Raw genomic sequence first — 24,105 nt, 5'->3', positions numbered from 1 at the left:
TACGAGCGTTTTTTGAGCGTTTTTATAGCGTTTTTATAGCGTTTTTAGAGCGTTTTTAGAGCATTTCTGGAACGTTTTAGAGCGTTTTAGAGCGTTTATCAAGCATTTTCGGAGCGTTTATGGATCGTTATCAAAGCGTTTTTGGGCAAAGAAAAAATCTGGCGGGAAAATCAAATTTCCATGAAAAAAATCTGGCGGGCATTCAAAGTTTTCTATGAAAAATTGGCGGAAATTTAAATTTTTTGAGAATTTTTGCGTGAAGTTCTAGAACTCTGCGAAATAAATATTCAAAACAAAGAGAAACAAAGAAAAAGCCCCGTGAAAAACAAAACTTAAAGTTCAAAAAAGAAATCCGTGACCCGCCCCGCCCCCCGCTATAAAAACACGATTCTTTGCATACGAATTCAATCAGTACGAGATTCAATCAATATGACAACGAAAGTAGTCTCTGTTTGGCTCGGTTTCATTGTCTCGGCCTTCTTCACAACTTCTTGGGGGCTCTTGCTCAATTCTGATGAGGGATTCGAAAAAGCTTGCAAACAATCTGGAGGAGACTATACACAAAGAGCAGGAAATGATGTGAGTTTTAAAATCCTTCAGAAATCATTGAGAAATTTCTCGAATTTCCAGTCAAACACCGGTGATATCTGCCTCATGACGTTCCAAGCGGTGGCAACTGATATGGATGCTGCTCGTGACTTCTGTAACATCAAAGCTCCGTGGCGGCTTAGAGAAGCAAAGATTGATAAATCACAAGACAGTATTCCGGTGATTATCTGCGACGTTGAAGCTACATTCACTTGCAATGCCGGATGGATTCAAATGTTCGGGTATTGCTTCAAGATGAGTGAGGTCCATGATCGCTACACACGTGAAAAAGCTGAGCAATACTGTAAAGATCAAGCTGGGCCAAGTTTTCAAGGAGAAATTGCCGGCATTCATCACAGATACATCTTGACGCCTTGGAGAAGTAAGTTAGCCAGCGAGCCTAAGAGCCAAGAGCCTAAGGGACTAAAATGTTTGTTTCCAGGCTACTTCACAAGACTCCAACAATTCTGGATTCGAGCCCCCGAAACGTGGGATGAGTATGTAATCAAGACCGACAAAGTTGATGGTGATAATCTTGCTCTGTCCTTCTACGATGTACACCCTGACTTCTCAGTCCCACAAAATGCGATGATCAAGATTAATGGAAAAGTGGAGTTGCAAGCTCTCTGCCAATACAAGCCTGCAATCACCCCCGCCGAGATTAACTATATGGGCCGTAGATATTCGGAAATCTACTATCCAACAGTGCCGGTCAAGGATGGGATTATTGTTAGATCGGCTTCCTCATACACCAGAAGTAGTAACCAATCGGATGTTTGCAAGGTATGCATAATGTAGGCGTAGGCTTAGGCTTTGGCTCGGGCCTATGCTCAGGCTTTGGTCTTTTCTTTGGCATTGGCTTACTATTAGGCTTTGGCTTAAGCATAGGCTTCGGCTGGAGCGAGCGGGGCAGAAAGAAAGGATGCGTCGCCAAAAACTTCGATTTTCATTTCAGAAAGTGTTGAAGCCTTACATGTACTCGAAGGAGTCGCAATTCTTCCCAGACCCGGATAGCATGGAACAGCTCGCTAAACTTGAACCAGAGGTATTGCCGATTATTTCCATAGTATCCTCTATTGCAATTTTCAGGCGTATTCACTTATGCGTTCTCCACTAGTCTCGAACAGTGTTGAGAGATACAGAACCAACCGGTATTGCCAAGCCCCAAGTAATCCTCACTATGAGGTTGTGCTAGGTGGCAAGAAAACGGCAAACTTTGTGGTCGAAGAAAATAAGATCAAGGGCAAACCTACGTGTGACAATATGATGAGCGTATCCATCTCTCACTTCAAAGGACAGGCTCCAGAGTTTCATCCGATGGTCGACAGTCAGTCACTTCCGATTTGGTGCAAATTGGGAAAAGTTGTGAAATACAAGTATAAAGTTACACCGGGTTGGACCGACTTCCGTCGACTCAATGGACAAGTGGCCCTGCATTGGCTCTCGAAAGACAAACTCACGTTTGCAGACGCGGCCGCAGCATGCGAGGCGAAAGGAGCAAACTTGGCTGGTATCAATTCGCTGAAAGAAGCAGAACAGTTAGGAAGTAAGTTTGTTGTATGAATAATCAATTCAAAAAACATAATTTTAAGATCATGTTGTCGGAGCTAACTTGAACAACGAGCAGTTCTGGCTTGGAGCGCAACGTAGGACCGAATGCTTGGAAAATAACGACTGGAAACCTCCTTGCACACGTGACAAAATCTTCGAATGGATGAACAACGTGGCGACGGATTTCCGTTCAGAGTGGTGGAAGAAAAATAACAATCTCCATTCTCCAAATCCATCAGGCACTGGTCAACGATGCTTGTCTTTTGCCTTTGGGGATCTGTGGTGGTCATACAAAGGACATACAGGATTTTTGGATGACATTGAGTGCCATACCGAGCTGAGATATTTCTGCAGCAAAATGGCCCCGTTTACGGAGTGTGAAGAAAATTGTGACTAGTCATGAAGATTGAGTACTGCTTTTTTTAATGATTGTGTATGAAAAGAAATTTTGATGTTTTGTTGGATATTGTTCCCGATGTTTTTTGAAATGTTTCAGAAAGTTTAGTTGTTCAAGTACCTCTTGTAAAAATATTTTCTTATTTTAAATTATTTTAAAACCGTATATCGCAACCATCTGCCTCGTCAATAAGGAATCCTTTATGATCGATCGAATATTGTGAAGTGTGGTCTTCGATTCCTTCGTTCTCATCATCTTCATCAGTTGTGTAGCAATTATAAGTGTAGTAGAAAATAGAGAGTAGCGCGAAGATAGCAATAACGACAAACATGGCAGCAGCATAGACAAAGAATTGAACAGCCATATTGTAAAATAAGTTGAGGATCGTGATGAGGACAATTATCGCGTCTCCACCAGCGACGGTCAAGAGCCAAAGAGCTTGTACAAGAGCTTTCATCGATGGGGCAGACTGGAATATAAGAGGTTAGGTGGATTTTTACCCAGCAGAGTGGGATAGTTTGATATTCCATAACATAGGCGTCACCCACGCCGCATGTATCCGAATGCGGCGCGAAACCCCAAAAGTGTCGGCTGCTTCCAAATAACTACCTTTTCGCACTTCATTGCACAAGCACAGCTGCGCGCGGCGTCGGTTTGAGGCCCGCATTTCGTGCCTCTCAGCTCCCGCCCAAGTAAATTATACCACTTATACGATAAATCTCACAGGAAATTTCACAAAGCCGCTGTCGAAACCACGCGAGTATTCTTTTAGGCCGATAGGAACGCGGTTCTGGCTTCCCACATATTTTTATATGTAAGAGTTTGCCAAACTAGGTCATTTTGGTTCGGTCATATCTGGGGTAGATTTACGGCGCGTTGCGTGTAGAATCGACACACTGTTATCCTGTACAAGTTGAAGCTCGTGGACTGTTGGATCATCGTAGGAGCCAGTTAGTGCATAGACGTACACGCCTCCTTGATGATATCTAGTGAGACCATAGTTTGTTGGCTTAACAATAGTTGCCGTCTTGTCAAAAGTTTGTCGGTTCACATCTTTAGGTGTATTTAAAAGATAATACAACTTCCAGACTCCCGGCTTCACAGACTTTTGCCTGTAAGTCACTGCTGACTCGTTTTTGAGCAATCCTGTTATCGACGCGTTTTGGGTTCCGTCGTCGATTCCATCATTATAATTTGTTTCCCAATAGTAGAAATCAGCGGGGTGTCTAGGGTTACATGTGACCCGGAACTTATTTGGAGACCTAATATTATAATAATGTCGAATAGTACTGCCCAAGGCTGTGCGGCTGGTGGAAAAATTCGGCTGTCGGCTGACGCCGACAGCCGAGTGCTAATTTTTTTCTCGGCTGTCGGCTGTCAGCTTTCTTCCTTTCGCAGGCAGAATTTTTCAATTATACGTTTAAAAACGGTCAAAAACTACTATTTTTAGCTTTAATATATGAAATACCTTCTGATCGGAGCATATTTTGGACAATGTTATTGAGAATTTTTTTTTGTAAAATTTTTCGAAACAGCCGAAAAAACCAATAACTCGGCTGTCGGCTGACGCCGACAGCCGAAACGAGGCCAATTTCTCGGCTGTCGGCTGACGCCGACAGCCGACAGCCGCACAGCCTTGGTACTGCCTAATAATATTGTCTAATACTGTCGGCGTAGCCACGGGCTCACAGCAAGTTGACACCATAGTTCATGGCTGCTGAAATACACCAAATATTTCAGACGCCAATAGTGACACTAAAAAAATTGTATTTGAGTTTTTTATTCTTTAACAATATAATGATCATCCAACCCTTGAAGTGCTCAATCAGAATACGGTAGCCAATCGTCGGTAGGGCTAAAAAATTCAAATTATGTATTGAATTGCAACAAAACACTTACAATGGACTGTAGAATCTGACTTGCATAGTTTCGACATTACTATTGGTGTAGTCATAATCTATAGTTACATTATAGATGTACTCTTCAAGATGCTCACGGGTACCGTCATCATTACTACTGATCTGAAATTAATTGAGGTTTGAGTTAAAGACAATAGAAAACTTTACATATGTCCAACCAGGAGGTTGCATTAGAAAATTTCCAGAGCGATAGGAAGCATCATTATACCATGAAACCGTCACAGATTGAACATTGCTTACTGGCACTGAAAATTGAAACTCAACTTGGTTTTATTGAATTTAGAAACGAAATACCGTGATTTTGAAGTGCCACCATTAATAAATATTCATTTTCGAAAGGAACAGACATCGACGGAAGTGTTTGGGACCCTGTACCAGATACCCTCGGGTTGGAAGCGTGTATGGGATATCTTTCCTGTAGTGGCATCCATTCGATGAACTAAAATTATCTACTTTTTTTAAAACACTCGGCAGTTTGCTACTCCTGGGGCGCGCACGTTTTGCGCCTGGCGCGCGAAAATAAGGGAATGCGCCTGGCGCGCTCACCAGAAGCGCAAATGGCGCGCTCGAAGTGCGCACAGTATGCGCACTAGACGAAAATTGATTTTTTTTCAAGATTTTTATAGAAAGTTGTTTTATTTGACTTTCATAAAATTAAATTTATATAGAGCAGTACTTCAAGTTGGCAATGTATTTGATGAAAAAATGAAGGGACGGGGAACGTGCGGTGACCAAATTTGTATGAAATGCGCAGGGCGCGCGCAGAGAGTGCGCCCGGGCGTTCGAGACATTATTACTAGCGCGCTCCGTCCGCGCGCCAGGAGTAGCGAAATGCCGAGCAATTTTGTTCATTGAATTTTACATGCGAAAATGTTGAATCACGTTCAATAGCGTATAGTCCATTTGTTCGTGACGAAAGATCATAGAGCACCGTCGGTTGGGAACCACCAGATGATGCATTAGAAGCAAGGAAGTATTGTATTGTATTGTATTGTATTTATTACGATTGAAATCGTGATCAAAAGTGAATAGTATAAGGACATAAATAAGTTAAAGTACACACAACATAGCGAGATTGATAATAATCACAAATATACATAATAGACATACAAAACATGAATTATCATCTGAAAAGTTGATTAATTGGTACATTAATGTGCGGGTGTCAGGGAGATGAATAATGGGTATCGGGAAAGTAGTGGACATAAAAGTATTAAACATGCATAGGACATGAGGTGCCAAAATAAGATTCATTGTGCTAATTTTTTATAGAACTTAATACTCTATTTGTGAAAAAGTGCCTTCGTAGTTTGGTTTTGCACTTCCCCCAGATGAACTTGGTTTTGGTTCGAGTTTTACTACTTTTGTCTATTTTGAAAAATTGGTCAGAGTCAATATCAACTTTGTTCACTAGCATTTTCGACAAGAAAACTTTATCAATAGCTTTACGCCGAGCCTCTAAAGTTGATAAGTTGAATAGTTCATTACGTTGCATAGCGCTCTTATAGTCGGGGTCATCTGTTTTGATGTACTTTCCCTTTTGCCTGCTGTATAGTTTTCTAGTGAACGAGTTCTGTACGGATTCAATTATTTTAATATCTTGTTTTTTCAAAGGACTACTTACTTCGGTACCATATTCAAGTATTGGTCTCACAAAAGTTTTGTAAAGTAATGTATGAAGCCTTGTGTTCTTACTACAATAGTTCGAAAATATTTGGTGGATCATAAACTTAGATTTCATTACTGATTTTTTCCAATGCATCGAAAAGCTGAGGTTTGGTTCAATTTGAAATCCTAAATCTCTGACATTAGTACTCCGAGTAATTAAACTATTTTCTATGGTATATTGGAACTCTGTAGTATTTCTTCCCAGAGATATGCATACCGTTTTATCGTTGTTTAATGCTAATTTTGTTGCTTTAGACCACTCTACAATTGTTTCAATGGCTTTTTGTAAGTGAACGTTGTTGTTTGAGTTACTTGGTATAGCTGTGTAAAGTTTCAAATCATCTGCAAACTGTTTGCATTTGATAGCGGGCGGCAATATGTTAGGAATTTCATTTACAAATATACCAAAAAGTAATGGTGATAACACAGCCCCTTGCGGGACTCCACAATCTGCTTTCTTGAAGCTAGACAATGAGTCTCCTACTTTAACTTGAAAGACTCGATTCGTTAGAAAGGCAATTATCCAGCTGATAAGATTTTTGTTGAGTTTTAAACTAATAAGTCTATCCAGTAATTGACAATGGGGTATACGGTCATGTTGAGTCAGTTGATTATTCCGTGGAATTTTCGAACTTTCGCGACGATGTTCGATATATCCGAAGTGTTGGGGTAACGTTTCGACAAAATCATGACAACTGATCCACACGGGGACACTTGAGCGTTGTCGTAGAAATTCTGAAAAAAAATTCCAGATAAAATTCCTGGCAATTTTTGCGCCAAACTGGTACAAGTTCTCCTCTATTTTGAGACGTTAGACAATTTTGTAATTTCAATTTCCCGCCAAAATTATTTTCTTTGAAAATTTGAATTTCCCGCCAAAAATTCTTTCTCATAACATTAAATGGTACTTTTCCTTTTCTACCCCGCATTTTTTCAGGAACATTTTCTTTGATAAAAACGTGAACTTTTTTTTGTAATTTAAGGCTTAGTTCTTTTGTTTTCTAAGCCTAAAAATGAAAATAGTATTAATATATACATTCACGTTAGAATTAAATTCGAATAATTCAATGGTTTGAATTTTCTTTTAAAATGCGGGGTAGAAAAGGAAAAGTACCAATTTAATTAATTATTTAAGTTTTCATTAAAAATAAATTCCTCAAAAAATTTGAATTTCCCTCAAAAAATTGTTTCTCCGAACATTTAAATTACAATCAAAAAACACTTCTCAAAAAATTTTTATTTCGCACCAAAATATTTTCTAAATTTTCACAAAGAAGGGAATAAGGCCCGGCCCACAATTCTTTGTGAAGTTGAGTGTGACGTCACAGACTACAAAAACTACATAGGCTACAAACTATAAACATCCCTTCTTATATATAAGTAATCAAAAAGCGGCAGAAAATGGTGGAGAAGCGAATAGAACAGTTTGCTGACCACCAGGCTGGCAGTTGGTAGTTGCTGGAAGTATAAGTTTGAGTTCCAACATCATACATGTCATCTTACCTGGCGTAGTACTTGGATTACCAGCTGAATCATAACTACACACAAAGAAATTTGTATCATTATCCCCCAAAGTGTTCCATTTTGCATTGGAGACCTGCTCGCTAAAATAGGATTTTCCAATATTTTTCCCAAAGTTAGTATAAACGACAGGAAGCCCGTTATCCCAAGATAAGGAGCCAGAAGAGGTGTTTTTACTGAGACCTATCCAGAAATTTTTGGCAGCCGGACCGAATGCAATACGAGCATGAGCTGAAATTGGAGGACATGGGGGTTTTTACCGCTTTCTATTGGGCAAACTTGGCCAGGAAAAGGTGATTGCACATTTAACGTTAGTCTGCATTTACTCACATGCCAAATTATTACTTGTGACGGAATCAGGAACATATGTCAAGAAGGAAGAGCCGAGTGGATTCTTGTAGTGACACCAATCACGAGCGTCATTGTATGTCATCTGTTGAGCCACAAATGTGAAACATAGTCCTTTAACTTCCAGGTCATTCCTGTCCGGACAAACAACACTAACTAACCCAATAAGTGTTGTCAACAGCAAACTTTTAAGCAGCATCTGGAAACCTTATTTTTTCGGGAAAGTTGTGTTTATATGTAGGATCGTTATCAATGATTACAAAAATGTTTATTATCGAATTTTTATCAGAAGTGATGAAGTCTGTTGTCTTTATGTAAAGTGATGTAGTTTTAAACGGAAATGATGAGAAATAAGAAGCTCATTGTCACAACCACAGATCAAAAATTCAATAAAGTAAACCGGCTTTTGTCATTTACCGTTTGCAACACATCCATGGTCCGTAGCCCGTAGTCCGTAGTCGTTATCAGTATCAGTAATCAAAGGCCCATATGGATGTCGACCGCGCTTTTATGTGCAAAGTAAAGGATATTTCTAGATAAGTTGATAAACTAGCGTGACAGTGGACATTCGCAATTTAGTCCGTGGGCTCAATGATTCCATTAAGTCATTACAGACCTTTATCTAGGACTGGTAAATGGGTTGAACAGGCTAACAACAGAAAAGCGCCACTCGAACCAATGAACAGGTATACCTGGATCAATGTCGGCCGCGCATTTGTGTGAAAAAATATGGGGTTCTTCTAGATCAGTTGATGAATAGCGGATCAAAAAAGTATAATTCCGTTCCAAACAAAAATCAAATTATTCACTTCTGAACAATGCAGTATGCACTAGGGCTCCCATGAGGTCGCCGCAAAGGCGCCTCCGCCGGCCTCAGCTGTCGCCGCGCCGGCCTCACGGCGTCATCCACGCCGCATGTATAGTGAGGTGCGTAACCGCGAACGTGTCGGCCGCTTCCGAACAACCACCACTCCACACTACGTTGCACACACACCAAGCTACTCATTTCACGCTAAGCTGCGGAACCCCGAACGTGTCGGCCGCTTCAAATAACAACCTCTCGCACTTCATTTCCCACACACAGCGGCGTGCGGCGTCGGCGCGAGGCCGGCCGGCGTGAGGCCGGCGTGAGGCCCGCATTTCGCGCCTCACTCAGCTGGGAGCCCTAGTATGCACATTCCTTAATCAACGTTGGATGCCAATTTAAAAAAAAAACGTTGAAAGAAACGCACGTTGGAAGTTGGAGAAAAAAAGAGAAACGCACAAAATGTTAAAGTTTTATTAATAAAAAAAAGTAAATAATATTATTCAAATTATCACGCAAACGACTCTTTGCATTGAACATCTCAATTTGAATACGGGATCCAAGAGTTCGTATAGCTGAAAATGAATTTTCTTAACTATATTCTTTATATCAAGTGCTCACAAGGAACTGTAGAAGCGGATTTGCATAGTTTCGACATCGGTGTTCGTGTAGATATAGTCAATGGTCATGTTATAGACGGCCGGGTCAATTATCCTACGATTTCCGCCGGAATTACTATTTGTCTGAAATTGTTTTGAAGCTATGAAAAAGAGTTTGCATGAAGCTAAAATGTTACATATGCCCATTCCGATGGTTGCATTGATAAAGCGCCTTGCGGAAAAGGTGGGTTAAACCAGTTAAGCTTTGCAGATTGAACATTGCTGATCGGCACTGGAAATTGAAAAAAAAGTTTTGAAGTTAAACGTAGCCAGTCATACAATGACTTTGAAGAGAAACCATTATTAGGTAAGTAACATCTCGTGGCACGGACATTGGAGGAAGCACTTGAGACCCATGTCCTGAGACTTTTACATTGACAGCATAAATCGGGTATCTCTCGCGTAGGGGCATCCATCCGATGAACTGCAAATTATTTTCATTTCAGTTTATCCAGATTGAACTTAATCTTACATGTAAGAAAGTAGCGTCTTCCTCAATACTGTAAATTCCATTTGTTCGTGAAGAAAGATCAAAGAGCACTCGAGACTGTGTGCCACCGGATGGCGCATTGGAAGCTAGGAAGTTGACCATTCCATGGTATTGGCGAACTTTTGCCACAGTGCTTGATATATCCATGGTATTAGGATAACGTTTCGACAAAACCATCACAACCGATCCACAAGAGGAGATGTCGTTGTAAAAGTTCTGGAAATTACTGAATAAAATACCCTGGGGAGCGGTCTGGGCTCGCTTTTTATTTTGTCGCGAGCTCCCTTTGAGCGCCAGGCACATCTCTTCAGTACAAATAATCAAATCATAAAATCAGCAAACTGAAATTTGGTAACCTGAACTTTATATTGAATGCCACTTATACAGTGCGCGTCAATGCTATAGGACCCCCCTCGATTTTTGCAGTATTGAACAACTGAAAAATTTCTTCAAAAAGTTATTGTTATATTCGGATTCAACATTTAAAAAAACCCCAGTTCCTATGTTTTCATCCATTTATTACAAAATTTTTTTAATTTTTGTAAGAAATGGATGAAAACATAGGAACTGGGGTTTTTTTACATGCTGAATCCGAATATAACAATAACTTTTTGAAGAAATTTTTCAGTTGTTCAATACTGCAAAAATCGAGGGGGGGGGGGGTCCTATAGCATTGACGCGCACTGTACGTGTAATAATGCACAAAAACCATACAACCTCAAGATTTCAGTTGAGATATTTTGCTGAATTTAATACCAAGTAAATAATGCATGCATACTTATATTTATAAAGTTTTCTTTCCTGAAAAAAAGTTACAATGGCGTAAAGTGACCGCCATAATTATGGACCACCTTGTACATAAACGCAAATTGTGTTCTTACTTACATTAATAACATCCAGCACATTACTTCCTGTCGTACTATCCCCGAATCCCAAAGTAGAATCGGGAAGATGAGAGGAAACGTATGTGTAAGCTTGGCTGAAATTGCATATCACCATTTTTCCATATGGTTTGCTACAGAAATGACTTACATGTAATCACTGAAGTACATTATACTTTGTGGCTGACGTGTATCGAATCTCGAAATTGCAATTGTTACAAGTTGCTCATTCAGATAGGAATTGCTGAATGTGTTCAGCACTACACTTGGCGCTAAGTCGTTTGAATAGGCGAAAAGAACTGTTTGCTGACCTCCAAGTTGGCAGTTGACATTGGCTTAAAAATACTTTGGGATCAATCGTTTTGCCTCAAGCTTGAGCTCAATTCAATTTACCTGCTGTGGTAGTTGTAGGGGTTGTAGCTTTCGGTGTCACTGGTTGTACAGTTGGATCGTAGCTACACACAAAGTAATTCTTCTCGTTATCTCCTGGTGTATCCCATTTTGTATTGGAAATTTTCTCGGTGAAATAGTTGTTCCCAACGTGACTTCCGAAATTGGTGTAAATCACTGGGAATCCGTTATCCCAGGACAAGGATCCAGAAGATCCATTTCTACTGAGGCCAATCCAGAAGTATTCAGCAGAAGCGCCGAATGCAGAACGAGCGTAGACTGGAAATATGGAAAATTAGAATGGAAAATTTTGATATACATACATCATCCCAGTTCTGGATGTGATCCAAACATAAGTCCTAATATTCACCTGCCAAATTATTGTTAGTCTCCTTATTTCCTACAACAGCCAAATAGGAAGGACCGACAGGATTTTGGTAGTGGCACCAATTACGAGCATCATTGTATGTCATCTTTTGAACCACAAACTTGAAACAGAATCCTCTGATTTCCTTGTCATTACTGTCCGGACAAGCAGCAATGGCTATTCCGAGGAGAGTGGCCAAGAGAAAAAGTTTCAGAAACATCTGAAAACTAAGTATTTGGGAAAAGCTAGAAATAATGAAAATGCAACAATTGTGCCCGTTACAATCACGTTATAAGAGCGTATCTTTATCAGTGATACCATGTTGATGGAATTGACATGTAACTACATGCCTACAAATACGATGAAACACCGGATAGAGAAATGTGAAAACGAAAAATGATAAGGAAGCACAAGAAGAAATTATTGGTAAACTGATAATCAAAATTTGATCTTTTGAGGTGTTTACTTAACGTGAAGCAGGAGAAAAATCCATTTTGTTCAATAGGCGACATACTGGAGGCCCCGATTTCGTGACACAGTGTTCACTGGAAAGAGGAGTCATTTTCATCAGGATTTCGATTCTTGGCGCAAATGTTTCTTAAACTAGAGACCAGCGATAGTCCAACCAGACAGAGTGTACCTGACTTTGACAAAAAAAACGGTTCTTGGAAAAAAAAAAGTTATTGCGTGGCAGTAATGTACCAAGAATAATAGGAGATGGTATGTAAGAGAGTAGTGGTATTTACAACCGATCTAAAGAAAATTTAAGTTTATGAAAAATACATTTGAATTTCGGCTCTGCAGTAACGTTATCGCCATTTTGCAATCACTTCAACCAGGGGCGAGCGGAAACGATTTTTCCGGCAAATTGGCAAATAACCGGAATTCGAATTTCCGGCAAATTGCATATTTGCCGAAATTGCGGGAAAAAAACGGCAAATTATGTTTTTGAACTTTTTTTTTTGGAAAATTCAGTTTTAATCGGAAAAATAGTATCCTACTCGGCATTTCGTGTCCACTTTCTCCCCCCTTTTCCCCACCTTTCTACCACCAAAATGCCCGAGGGGGAAAAATTGCGAGAACTGGTGGGCAAAAAAGAGGGAGGAAGGGGGCAAATCGGCGGCAATGAGGGGCAAAAGTGGGGTGATTTTTGTTTTTCTATTCATTCTGAAAATGGATTTTAACTGAAAGCGATTTTAAAACAATAATTTATTTTAAAAAAAACAAAAGAAGAAAACAAAAATAATAAATTGGCAAAAAATGAAATATATTATTTACATTATTGAAATTGTGTCCGTTCTTGATTTTGAGATGAGTATCCAGTTTCGAAGCTTTTCAGTGACTGTCCCATGTATTTCTCGAAATTGTTCCATTTGTAGTGAGAAGTATTGGAGTTTGCTTCTGAAATATCGAAAATGTTCAATGTCAACAATCTAGTTTAAACTTACATTAAACTCTTCTGGAAGCGATGTTGTAGTTGTTGAAGTAGCGACAGTTTCGGGTGAATTCCCTGAAAAAAACAAACAATTGGCGCTAAAATTATATTTTCTGGATACATTTCTTGAACAAATTTTTACTAAATTGATTTTAAACTAATATGTTTTTTTTTGCATTTTATAGTCTAGAATTTGAATATATTTGGTTATAAACATACTGTTCTCCTGTGTCGTCCTCCACATTCGAAGAGATCATCCTAGATTTTATTGTCTCCCGGAATAGACACACTGTACTCTGAAATCACTTGAAAATTAGAAAAAAATAAATGAATTTATTTTTAATAACAAAAAACATAAAAAATTTCGTAAAAAATGATGAAAAATTGAGTTTTCAATTGAAATTTGAAAACATTCAATTCGAAAAAAAAACTGTAAAAAATTGAATTGAACGCGGAGCGTGTGCGTTGCGTGTTTTACGGTGGTAAAAATGAAAAAAAGTGACAAAGGGTAACAAAGGGTGACAAAGGGAGACAAAGGGAGACAAATAGCGGCAGTGGATATAGGCAGTTGCGCGCTGCAGCGAGTGTTTTTGCCAACAAAAGGAGGGAGGAAGGGGGCAAATGTTATTAAAAATTGAAAATTTATGAAAATTTAGTGATAATTTTACAAAAGGAGAGAAGAAGGTGGCAAAAGGGTGGGCGGAAGGGGGGACTGCCACAAAAGGGGGGAGAAAGTGGACACGAAATGCCGAGTATGAATACGTCTATTTTGAAAAGTAAGAAAATTCTATGAAAATATCAAAATAAAACTGGTAAAGCATTGCAAAAAGGCTTAGTTTCAATTGTTTCTGTCATCCTTCTAATCACTTCCGGCAAATTGGGCAAATCAGCAATTTGCCGCATTTGCCGCATTTGTCGACAAAAAATTGGAGAACGATACTAACTATTATACAACTAACAGTGTGTAACATTAAAGCCTACAGGTACTTTTTGGAAAATTTGAGAAAATTTCAGAAAAAAATTCAGAAAAATTTCAGAAAAAAAACGGAAAAAATTTCAGAAAAAATTTCAGAAAAAATTTTAATTCCAACAAATTGTCTTGAAAGGAATTTTTTCGATATTTGTTTGGTTTTGGAAAAATATTAACAAATTCGATAACAACTATTCGCGTTGGTAGGATTTCAGAGCGTTGTTGTCAGTGAATTTAATCGAGAAAACTATAATTTTGCTAAATAAAGCCAAATTTATGGTACTTGAAAAAAGACATAGTACATGCATGATAATACATAATACACAAAATTTCTATAATATTTTTTAATAATATGATCAAGTACTACAGTACTTCAATAAAACCACCAGCGGTTGCCGTTATGGAATAGTTGCAAACTTCACAAACATACAAACTAAAACACAATTATGCTATCATGCTACAAAAATCAGAAAAATCTAGTCTAGAAGAAAACTGATAAGGAGTCAAACCCATTTTCGTAATCATGGATCAAACGTTCAAAATACGAAAACACATGTTTCAGAAATTTAAGTTAGTAGCTTAATTCCAAAATATTTTGAATTTCCTCAAAAAAGCAAACCCGAATCCTTTTTTATATTTTAGGCTCACTTTAGGAATTGTCATTTCTAACTGTAAGCTTAAAAGTTGTCCTGGGGTACAGCTACTACACCAATGATTCATAGTTTTCTTATCATATTCCAAGGGCGTTTTTGAGCTTTCTCAAATTGTAAATTTTATGGGCGTTTCCGATGTTATGATTTTGCCTCTCTACACATGCTAGATTACCTGACGTCACTGCCCCGCCAGTATATAAGTATATTATCAAGCTCACAGGCTCACCTTCTACATTTACATTGATTTCTTTAAAAAAATAATAGTTGATTTTCAGATGCTTGTCAAATATACTCTCTTCGCAACACTTTTTGGCTTGGTCAGCGCCGTTTGCCCAGTCGGTAATGACTTGGAAATCAAAGGATTGTGTTTCAAATTTGTGGCCCAAAAAATGACTTACGATGATGCTCATAACTGGTGTCATTTCAAAAATCCAGTTGGTTTTTCTTATCTGGCATATGTTCCTGATCAAGTAACAAGTAACTACTTGGCAGGTGAGTATATATCTTTTTTGAATTGCTTCCTACGGCTTCACAATTATATTTTAATAAAACGCACTTTTTATAGTCTTCGCTCGCACGGAATTTGGTCCGGATGCTGAAAAGTTCTGGATTGGTCTACATCGAAATGGATCTTCTGGTCTCTTGGAATGGGATAACATGAGACCTGTTGTCCATACCAACTTTGGAAACAACGTTACAAAAAACTACTTCACTGAAAACATCTCCGATGCAAAATGGGAAACACTGGACGATAATGGCAAGAATTACTTTGTGTGTAGTTATGATTCAAGGTGGGCAACAAAGCCAACGCCAAGTACAATGAAGTCTACACCGACTACTCCGACTACCATCAAGTCTACTCCGACTACTCCGACTACCATGAAGTCTACTCCAACTACTCCGACTACTCCGACTACCATGAAGTCTACTCCAACTACTCCGACTACTCCGACTACCATGAAGTCTACTCCAACTACTCCGACTACTCCGACTACCATGAAGTCTACACCAACTACTCCGACTACTCCGACTACCATGAAGTCTACACCAACTACTCCGACTACTCCGACTACCATGAAGTCTACTCCAACTACTCCGACTACTCCGACTACCATGAAGTCTACTCCAACTACTCCGACTACTCCGACTACCATGAAGTCTACACCAACTACTCCGACTACTCCGACTACCATGAAGTCTACTCCGACTACTCCGACTACCATGAAGTCTACTCCAACTACTCCGACTACTCCGACTACCATGAAGTCTACACCAACTACTCCGACTACTCCGACTACCATGAAGTCTACTCCAACTACTCCGACTACTCCGACTACCATGAAGTCTACTCCAACTACTCCGACTACTCCGACTACCATGAAGTCTACTCCAACTACTCCGACTACTCCGACTACCATGAAGTCTACACCAACTACTCCGACTACTCCGACTACCATGAAGTCTACTCCAACTACTCCGACTACTCCGACTACCATGAAGTCTACTCCAACTACTCCGACTACTCCGACTACCATGAAGTCTACTCCGACTACTCCGACTACCATGAAGTCTACTCCAACTACTCCGACTACTCCGACTACCATGAAGTCTACACCGACTACTCCGACTACCATGAAGTCTACACCGACTACTCCGTCTACCATGAAGTCTTCTCCAACTACTCCGACTACCATGAAGACTTCAAGTATCACAAATTAAAAATACTTTCCATCATTCTAATATCAATAAATGAGTTATTTGTCTGTTACCATGAAAATATGTGTATAATTTCACAAGTTTTAAGTGAATGTAAACTTAAATTTTAAACAGGGTTGACCGTTGTGGCAATTGCAGAGTTCCAAAATCTGTCCGGATTCGTCTGTCTTATTCTCAAGCTAACAGAAAAAAATGGCAGATTTAAAAAGTATAAAAATCCGTTTCACACAAAAATGAAAATATTCACTTCTGAACAAGGAATTCTGCAATAAAAGAAAAGAAAACGGGCAAAAAATATTTCATTAATGTATTCTGAAAGATAATTGTAAAACGCATCTCAATTTGAATACGGCAGCCAATAGTTGGTAAAGCTGAAAATAAATTTTCTTAACTATATTAATTATATCAAGTGCTCACTAGGAACTGTATAAGCGGATTTGCATTGTTTCGACATCGGTGTTTGTGTAGATATAATCGATGGTCATGTTATAGACATTTTGAGAAAGTCCAATTGTTAATGTGTTGTAATTAGTATTGGACTGAAATTTTTATAAGAATAGGAAAAGTGTTTGTAAGAAACAAAAACGTTACATCCCAATAAACAGGTTGCATCTCAAACTTGTCCGAGTATGGAAAAGATGGGTTATACCATTTAAGGTTTACATATTGAACATTGCTAACTGGCACTGAAACTTGAATAAGTTTAGATTTTGAAGTTAAACGTAACCAGTCTTACAATGGCTTTGAACTGAAACCATTATTAGGAAATCATCAAATTGTGGCACAGACATTGGAGGAAGCACTTGAAACCCCTCTCCTGATACTTTAGCATTGACGGCATATATTGGATATCTTGTTCGTAGGGGCATATATAAAATTCTCTGAAATTATGAGGCCCATCAATAAGCCGAAGAATATTTAATTTTGGGTGAACAAGTTAACTTTTTTGCGTTTTCAATTTGATTTACTATTGGGTACATTTAAGGTTGCTGGATCACCATATTTGGTGAAATTTGGTAACTTCTGGTGATCCATCGACCTTTAATGTACTTGAATCAAGAGAGAAAAGTTAGATTCCAGCCGCTCGACAAGCTGGTTTAAAATTCAAATAATTTTATGTCAATTTTTGAGCCACCATTACTTTTTTCGAGAAGTTTTCAAGAAGTTTCATTATGAAATTCGGTGTATATTGCAATCGATTACTTTTTTGGATCATATACGTTTCTGAAATTAGCCTTCTTCGAAATTTATTAAACTATGTAAAACAACCAAAAAGGTACGCATGTCACTAAAATTTCTAATAATAAGAAAAAAAACAAGAAATATTGAAGGGTCTAATGGTTTCATGTTTTTTTTTCGAGAAATGTATTGAACTCAGTCTTACCTTGGAGAACAGTGAGTCTTGCTCGATACCGTAGAGTCCATTTGTCTGTGACGCAAGATCAAAGAGCACTTGGGACTGTGAGCCACCGAATGGGACATTGGAAGCAAGAAAGTTTACGATTCCATGATATTGACGGACTTTAGCCACTGTTCTTGAAATATCCGGGGTGTTAGGATAACGTTTTGACAAAACCATGACGACTGATGCACAAGCGGAGGAGTTGTTGTAAAAGTTCTGAAAGTTTCAGATAAACATCGCGGTCAGCGCGGCCAGTTCGCGATGACGTCACAATGAGTAAAATGAACACACTTCGGTGGGAAAATCTTGATTTTTGATTTTTTTTTGACACTTTGTCAAGAATTCTTGTTTCTTGGGTTCATGATTTTTCTTAGGTCAATGCAAAAAGTTCAAACTTTTAAATCCCAAAAAAACGGAAAGCTAAAAATTTCCGGTAAATTACTTACATTAATAACATCCAATACATCACTTCCTGTCGTACTTTCTTGGAATCCCAACTTATAATCGGGTAAATGATTGCGAACGTATGCTAAGGCTTGGCTGAAATTTTATCTCATGTGTTTAGATAACTTCAGAAGCAACTAACTTGTAATCGTTAAAGTACATTATGCTTTGTGGCTGACGTGTATCAAATCTTATAATTGCAAATGTAACCTGTTGTTTATACAAAATAGAATTACTGAATGTGTTCTGCACAATATATGGCTCGAAGTCGTTTGAATAGGCAAAAAGGACAGTCTGTCTAGCTCCAAATTGACAGTTGACGTTGGCTTAAAAAAATGCAATTATTTGGGCTCAAGCTTGAGCTCGATTTAATTTACCAGCTGTGGTGGTTGTTCCTGGAGTTGTAGCCTTTTGTGTCACTGGTTGTACAGTTGGATCGTAGCTACACACAAAGTAATTCGTCTCGTTATCTCCCGGTGTGACCCATTTTGAATTGGAGATTTTCTCGGTGAAGTAGTTGTTTCCAACCTTACTTCCAAAATTGGTATAAATCACTGGGAATCCGTTATCCCAGGACAAGGATCCAGAAGATCCATTTCTACTGAGGCCTATCCAAAATGATTCAGCAGACTGGCCGAATGCAGAACGAGCGTAGACTAAAAATAGGCAGAACTAGAAACTTATTCGATAAAGCTTTTGAAAAAAGTGCTCAATCCTGATCTACACAATACTCACATGCCAAATTATTGCTAGTTTCCTGATTGCCTACAACAGCCAAGTAAGAAGGACCGACTGGATTCTGGTAGTGGCACCAATTACGAGCATCAGTGTATGTCATCTTTTGAACCACAAACTTGAAACAGAATCCTCTGATTTCTTGGTCACTACTGTCGGGACAAGCGGCATTGGTTATCCCAAAAAGGGTGGCCAGGAGACAAAGTTTTAGAATCATCTGAAAAAAGTTTTTGATTGAGAAAAGCGAGAAATAATGCAAATGCAAACGTTTCGTTTGGTGCAATCACGCTTTAAGGGCGGCCTACAATCATCAGTGATACCACGTTGAAAGCTTAAAGGTGTGTCTAGAGACACGATGAAACACCGGAAAAATTAACAACGCAATATGATAAGGAAGCAAACTAGACACAAAGCTTCTCGTTTCACGTCACAGTGGTCGGAATCAAGGGTGGACGGCTATTTTTTGTCGACAAATTCGGCAAATCGGCAAAATGCCGGTTTGCCGATTTGCCAGAAATTTCCATTTCCGGGCAATGCGCCGATTCGCCGAACTGCCTGAAAACATCGTTTGCCGCCTGACCCTGGTTGGAATGATAACTTAGAAACAGTGTAGAGACCACGGTCGCAAACTGAGTAACTGTGATACTGTCAACGGTGTACACGTGATTCCAGTTCTTTTTTTCTGACTGGAGGAGGGAGGTTTTGGCAGGGGAAAAAGGAATTGGATTATTTTTTTTATCAATTAACGATTAAAGGTGGAGTACCGAAATCTGGGAAATATTTTTAAATGACTCCAAATTTTCCCCTGATTCCGAATTTCTATGTGAAAAATTTCGAAAAAATTTCCCTGATTTTATATTTGAGCTTGAAATTGCGATTTTCATATGCGTACCCATGAGATTTTTCAAATGCGCGCCGAAATAAGTTATCCTTGGAGCGCGTTTGCCTCATTTAATTTTCAACATATATTTCCACTTTTTTCAGTTTTTCAGCTATTTTCATTTATTTTTATGCTAATAAAATGTTCAATTGGAACGAAAGAATATTTTATCGGAAAAAATCCAATAAAATACGACAAAAATGACCGAAAATAGCTGAAAAAGTGAAAAAAGTGAAAATAAATGTTGAAAATTAAATGAGGCAAACGCGCTCCGAGGATAACTTATTTCGGCGCGCATTTGAAAAATCGCATGGTTACGCAAATGAAAATCGCAATTTCAAGCTCAAATATAAAATCAGGGAAATTTTTTTGATGTTTTTCACATAGAAATTCGGAATCAGGGGAAAATTTGGAGTCATTTAAAAATATTTCCCAGATTTCGGTACTCCATCTTTAAATCGATGGTTGCGACCAAAAAATTTATGTAACTCATTTTTTGGCTGTTTATTATAGAATAATAGAAAACGATATATCAAATTATTTTCCAACACCATTGAAGAACTTAATCCGTATACGGTAGCCAAAAGTCAGTGGCCCTGAAAAAAATTTCAAATATAATAACATGTGCAAAAAAATCTCACTCTGGGCTGTAAAACCGAATTTGCATCGGATGGTCGCCACTATCATTGTAGACATACTCAACGGTCATAGCGAAACCGGAAGCATCAAGATTAGCACGTTTACCATTCGCATTGGTATAAGGCTGAAATAGGCCAAGGTTTTATTTTAAAAAATGACAGGTGAAAACAATACATTGTTCCATGTTTCAGGGTGCATATCCAATTTACCAGAATATTCAGAAAATGAATTTTCCCATTGAACAGTTACATGATGGACGTTGGTAACTGGGACTGAAAAAATGATTTGTTTTTAGAAATGTACATGACCCTAGAGGACTTACTACGATCCTGAACTGCTACCATAATCAAGTGTTTTCTGAAGGAAGGTACCTCTAATAAAGGGAGATCTTTGAACCCAGCACCTGTTACTACCGGATTGGCAGCGTAGATAGGGTATCTTTCTATTAATGGCATCATATCAATGGACTGAAATTATTACTATTATTACATGTCCTAGGAACAAATTTTAAAGTTCAGTCTTACTTGCATAAAATATGAATCTCTATCGATAACGTAAAGTCCATTTGTTCGCGAAGAAAGATCGAAGAGCACCCTGGAGTTGGTGCCGCCGGATGGTGTATTGGAAGCAATGAAATTGACGCTTCCATGGTGTTTTCGAACTTTTGCGACAATGTTCGATATATCATTTGAGTTTGAGTAGCGTTTCAACAAAACCATGACAATTGATCCACACGGCGTTAGTTTGGTGTTGTCGTAGAACTTCTGAAAATTTGAATGTAAGAAAGGGTTGGCCAGACATTGATCAGACGCTGTGAAGGTCTTGGATCAGCATTTGATTCTAAAGTTCGATCCAAAACCAGTCTGTCCAGAGTCTGATTAATGCTTGTGGGATGTCAGTCTGACGTCAGCTAAAGGATTGATCGCTTATATTCAACTTTCTACAGCCTTTGGTCAGGGTTTTTGTCTAGTCTTGGACAGAAATCAATTAGATGCTGAGAAAATTTTAGGCCAGTCTTCAACTTTGACCGATACCTTCCCGAAAACATAATCAGGACCAAGGGTGTCATTTTTCGATTTTTCGAATTTTCGATTTTTCGATTTTCAAAAACCGAAAAATCGAAAAATCAAAAAAAAATGTTCAGAAAATTAACCATAAAAAATGATTTTTTATCTAATTTTGCTTATATTTATAAGAAAAAACATACAAATTTCTTCTAAAAAGAAGGATAATGGTCAAAATATTAAGCTAATATTGGAAAAATCGAACATTTTTTCGAAAAATCGGAAAATCAAAAAATTGAAAAATTGAAAAAAAAACGAAAAACGAAAAATTTTCGATTTTTCGATTTTTCAAAATTCGAAAAATCGAAAAATTTTCGTTTTTCGATTTTCTGAAAAAATCGAAAAACCGACACCCTTATTCAGGAAAAGTTCGTTCGAGATTTTACAAAAGTCCGCCCATCGTTGGATCACTCGCTGTAAAAAGCCCTTAGGTTTCCCCAGCCTTAGCCTAGAAGTGGAGCCATCTACGGCTGGATTATCGGCCACAGTCCCCGGCTCGGAAATGGCTTAAAGTAAAAGGCCAGTGTCAGCACAGGTAGTGTTCCTGACTCCCAGATCCGCAGTGCATAGCACTAAAAGTACGGATCGTCCTTTGATCCTTTTTTAGATTTTGGTCAAGCTTTGCCGAAGTAGGTCCTAAGTTGGCGAGATCTTGGATCAGACTTCAATTGCAAACCAAAGTCCGATCCAAGGTGAGACTGGCCAAGCTTTGATAGGCGTTTTTCCAAGGTTTACTCCATACTCACATCAATAACATCCAACACATTACTTCCTGTCTTTGTATCACCAAATCCTAATGAAGAATCTGGGGCATGAGAATCGACATAATCAGTAACATTGCTGGAAATTCAAAATACTAAATATTTTCTATCACACAAAATTAAGTACTCACTCATAATCGGTGAAATATCCGATATCCTCTGGCTGACGTAAATCAAATCTCGAAACTGCAAAATAGATGGGTTGATACTCAAGGCTGGACTGTTTTAGTGTATCCGTAACAACACTTGGGTCCAGGTCGTTCGAATAGGCAAATAGAACAGTTTGCTGGCCACCTGGTTGACAGTTTTTATCCGCTGGAAAGTAAAATATAGTCTGGTTGGCAAAACATGTCCGTTACCTGTTGTAGTAGTTGAAGGGGTGGTAGGAGTCGTCGCTGGATTATAACTACACACAAAGTAATTAATTTTATCATCTCCAAGTGTATTCCATTTTGTATTTGCGAGGCTCTCGGTGAAATACAAGTTGTTTCCATTTTGAGACCCAAGGTTGGTATAACCAACTGGACTTCCGTTATCCCAAGTCAACGAGCCAGAAGATCCATTTTTACTGAGGCCAATCCAAAAATGTTGAGCAGCCGGGCCGAATGCAGTGCGAGCGTAGACTGAAAATGTATGCTATGGTTGACGCCGGCTCATGGAAAAAGTCCGGCCAGTCAGATAGCTCACATCATTTTGTTAATATAATAAAGGTGATGTTGTCGAATTTTTTTTTGCTTTATTAAACTCAAAATTGTCTGAAAACAACGAATTTCATAATGAAACTTAAACTTTTCAAAAAAAATTATGACGGCTCAAAAAATGGCCTAAAATTAGTTAAAATCGGAAATTTGACAGACTTGTCAATGTCGCAACGGCTGGAAACAATTTTTTTTTGAAATCACCGTCAAATTTTAAGTATACCAGTTGATTATCTTGCGTTTTAAACTTGATTACGGCGAGTCTTTGTTCAAAAAAAATCTCGCCGTCCATCGACTTTTAAATACCTTAATCAAGTTTAAAACGCAAGATAATCTACTGGTATACTCAAAATTTGACGGTGATTTCAAAAAAATTGTTTCTAGCCGCTGCGACATTGACAAGTCGGTCAAATTTCCGATTTTAACTAATTTTAGGCCATTTTTTGAACCGTCATAACTTTTTTCTGAAAAGTTTTCAAGAAGTTTCATTATGAAATTCGGCGTTTTCAGACAATTTTGAGTCTAATAAAGCATTGAAAAAAATTCGACTACACCACCTTTAATAAATAGTGGCCGTGCATAGGTCCAAGCTCCTATCTCGTCTTTGATTTGGCAGGCAGGCGTCAGGCCCTGAAACCGCGCCTGCCTCTCGTGAAAATCCACTGTACGTTAAAATATATACTTACATGCCAAGTAGTTGCTTGTTTTTTGATCAGGAACATATGCCAGATAGGAAGAGCCTACTGGATTCTTGTAGTGACACCAATTCCGAGCATCAGTGTATGTCATCTGTTGAGCCACGAATTTGAAACAGAATCCTTGGACCTCATGGTCATTACTGTCCGGGCAAACTGCACTGGCTAGCCCAGCAAGTGTTGATAGGAATATGAATTTGAGAAGCAGCATCTGAAAATGAAGAAGGTGTGCCTCAAAGACATCTGAAAGTTATATGATTTGAGAAAAGCTAGAAATATTGTGAATGAAACAACTGTGCCTATTACAATCACGTTATAAGAGAGTAATTTTATCAGTGATATCATGTTGAAGGAATTGACCTGTAATTACACGCCTACAAATACGATGAAACACCGGATAGAGAAATGTCAGAAAAATCAAAAGTGCTC

At 38.5% G+C, this 24,105-nt stretch overlaps 6 protein-coding genes, 1 non-coding gene and 1 pseudogene across 8 annotated transcripts; 3 read left to right on the top strand and 5 right to left on the bottom strand.

The window, feature by feature from the left end:
- The first annotated feature begins 424 nt into the window (after positions 1–424).
- Positions 425–2,590, top strand: clec-73 (C-type lectin domain-containing protein). The gene is made up of 6 exons (NM_068044.5): positions 425–579; positions 631–970; positions 1,031–1,371; positions 1,544–1,633; positions 1,678–2,134; positions 2,181–2,590. Exons 1-6 carry the CDS (start codon positions 430–432, stop codon positions 2,534–2,536), a joined length of 1,734 nt encoding a protein of 577 aa, NP_500445.1. The 5' UTR covers positions 425–429; the 3' UTR covers positions 2,537–2,590.
- A 107-nt stretch (positions 2,591–2,697) lies between these two features.
- On the bottom strand, positions 2,698–3,773 carry Y46C8AL.12 (annotated as a pseudogene). Its single transcript has 2 exons — positions 3,434–3,773; positions 2,698–3,005 (listed from the first exon to the last, which is right to left on the bottom strand). Coding segments are annotated over exons 1-2 (648 nt in total).
- A 5,484-nt stretch (positions 3,774–9,257) lies between these two features.
- clec-72 (C-type lectin domain-containing protein) lies at positions 9,258–11,804 on the bottom strand (the record flags this gene model as incomplete). The annotated part of the gene is made up of 9 exons (NM_068041.7): positions 9,258–9,372; positions 9,419–9,540; positions 9,594–9,688; positions 9,736–9,880; positions 9,929–10,162; positions 10,832–10,925; positions 10,979–11,162; positions 11,221–11,496; positions 11,588–11,804. The coding sequence occupies 9 exons, from the start codon at positions 11,802–11,804 to the stop codon at positions 9,339–9,341; spliced, it is 1,401 nt and encodes a 466-aa protein (NP_500442.3). The 3' UTR covers positions 9,258–9,338.
- Positions 11,805–11,907: 103 nt separating this feature from the next.
- On the top strand, positions 11,908–11,928 carry 21ur-13241. Its single transcript, NR_053076.1, has one exon.
- Positions 11,929–12,775: 847 nt separating this feature from the next.
- Positions 12,776–13,317, bottom strand: Y46C8AL.11 (C4 protein). The gene is made up of 3 exons (NM_001268324.3): positions 13,239–13,317; positions 13,033–13,094; positions 12,776–12,985 (listed from the first exon to the last, which is right to left on the bottom strand). The coding sequence occupies exons 1-3, from the start codon at positions 13,261–13,263 to the stop codon at positions 12,920–12,922; spliced, it is 153 nt and encodes a 50-aa protein (NP_001255253.1). The 5' UTR covers positions 13,264–13,317; the 3' UTR covers positions 12,776–12,919.
- Positions 13,318–14,911: 1,594 nt separating this feature from the next.
- clec-174 (C-type lectin domain-containing protein) lies at positions 14,912–16,361 on the top strand (the record flags this gene model as incomplete). The annotated part of the gene is made up of 2 exons (NM_068040.4): positions 14,912–15,134; positions 15,208–16,361. Exons 1-2 carry the CDS (start codon positions 14,918–14,920, stop codon positions 16,359–16,361), a joined length of 1,371 nt encoding a protein of 456 aa, NP_500441.2. The 5' UTR covers positions 14,912–14,917.
- A 279-nt stretch (positions 16,362–16,640) lies between these two features.
- On the bottom strand, positions 16,641–19,162 carry clec-71 (C-type lectin domain-containing protein). Its single transcript, NM_068039.4, has 9 exons — positions 18,940–19,162; positions 18,582–18,860; positions 18,347–18,530; positions 18,207–18,300; positions 17,743–17,976; positions 17,095–17,239; positions 16,950–17,044; positions 16,776–16,897; positions 16,641–16,729 (listed from the first exon to the last, which is right to left on the bottom strand). The coding sequence occupies exons 1-9, from the start codon at positions 19,154–19,156 to the stop codon at positions 16,696–16,698; spliced, it is 1,404 nt and encodes a 467-aa protein (NP_500440.2). The 5' UTR covers positions 19,157–19,162; the 3' UTR covers positions 16,641–16,695.
- A 1,150-nt stretch (positions 19,163–20,312) lies between these two features.
- Positions 20,313–23,912, bottom strand: clec-70 (C-type lectin domain-containing protein). The gene is made up of 9 exons (NM_068038.4): positions 23,668–23,912; positions 22,643–22,906; positions 22,415–22,598; positions 22,269–22,362; positions 20,983–21,222; positions 20,781–20,925; positions 20,633–20,730; positions 20,461–20,582; positions 20,313–20,415 (listed from the first exon to the last, which is right to left on the bottom strand). Exons 1-9 carry the CDS (start codon positions 23,885–23,887, stop codon positions 20,382–20,384), a joined length of 1,401 nt encoding a protein of 466 aa, NP_500439.2. The 5' UTR covers positions 23,888–23,912; the 3' UTR covers positions 20,313–20,381.
- Positions 23,913–24,105: the final 193 nt, after the last annotated feature.

This window comes from Caenorhabditis elegans, chromosome IV (assembly GCF_000002985.6).
Source record: "Caenorhabditis elegans chromosome IV".
In the NCBI taxonomy this organism is placed as follows: domain Eukaryota; kingdom Metazoa; phylum Nematoda; class Chromadorea; order Rhabditida; family Rhabditidae; genus Caenorhabditis; species Caenorhabditis elegans.
Note: the sequence above shows the minus strand (reverse complement) of the source record. Positions and strands in the feature narration are given on the sequence as shown.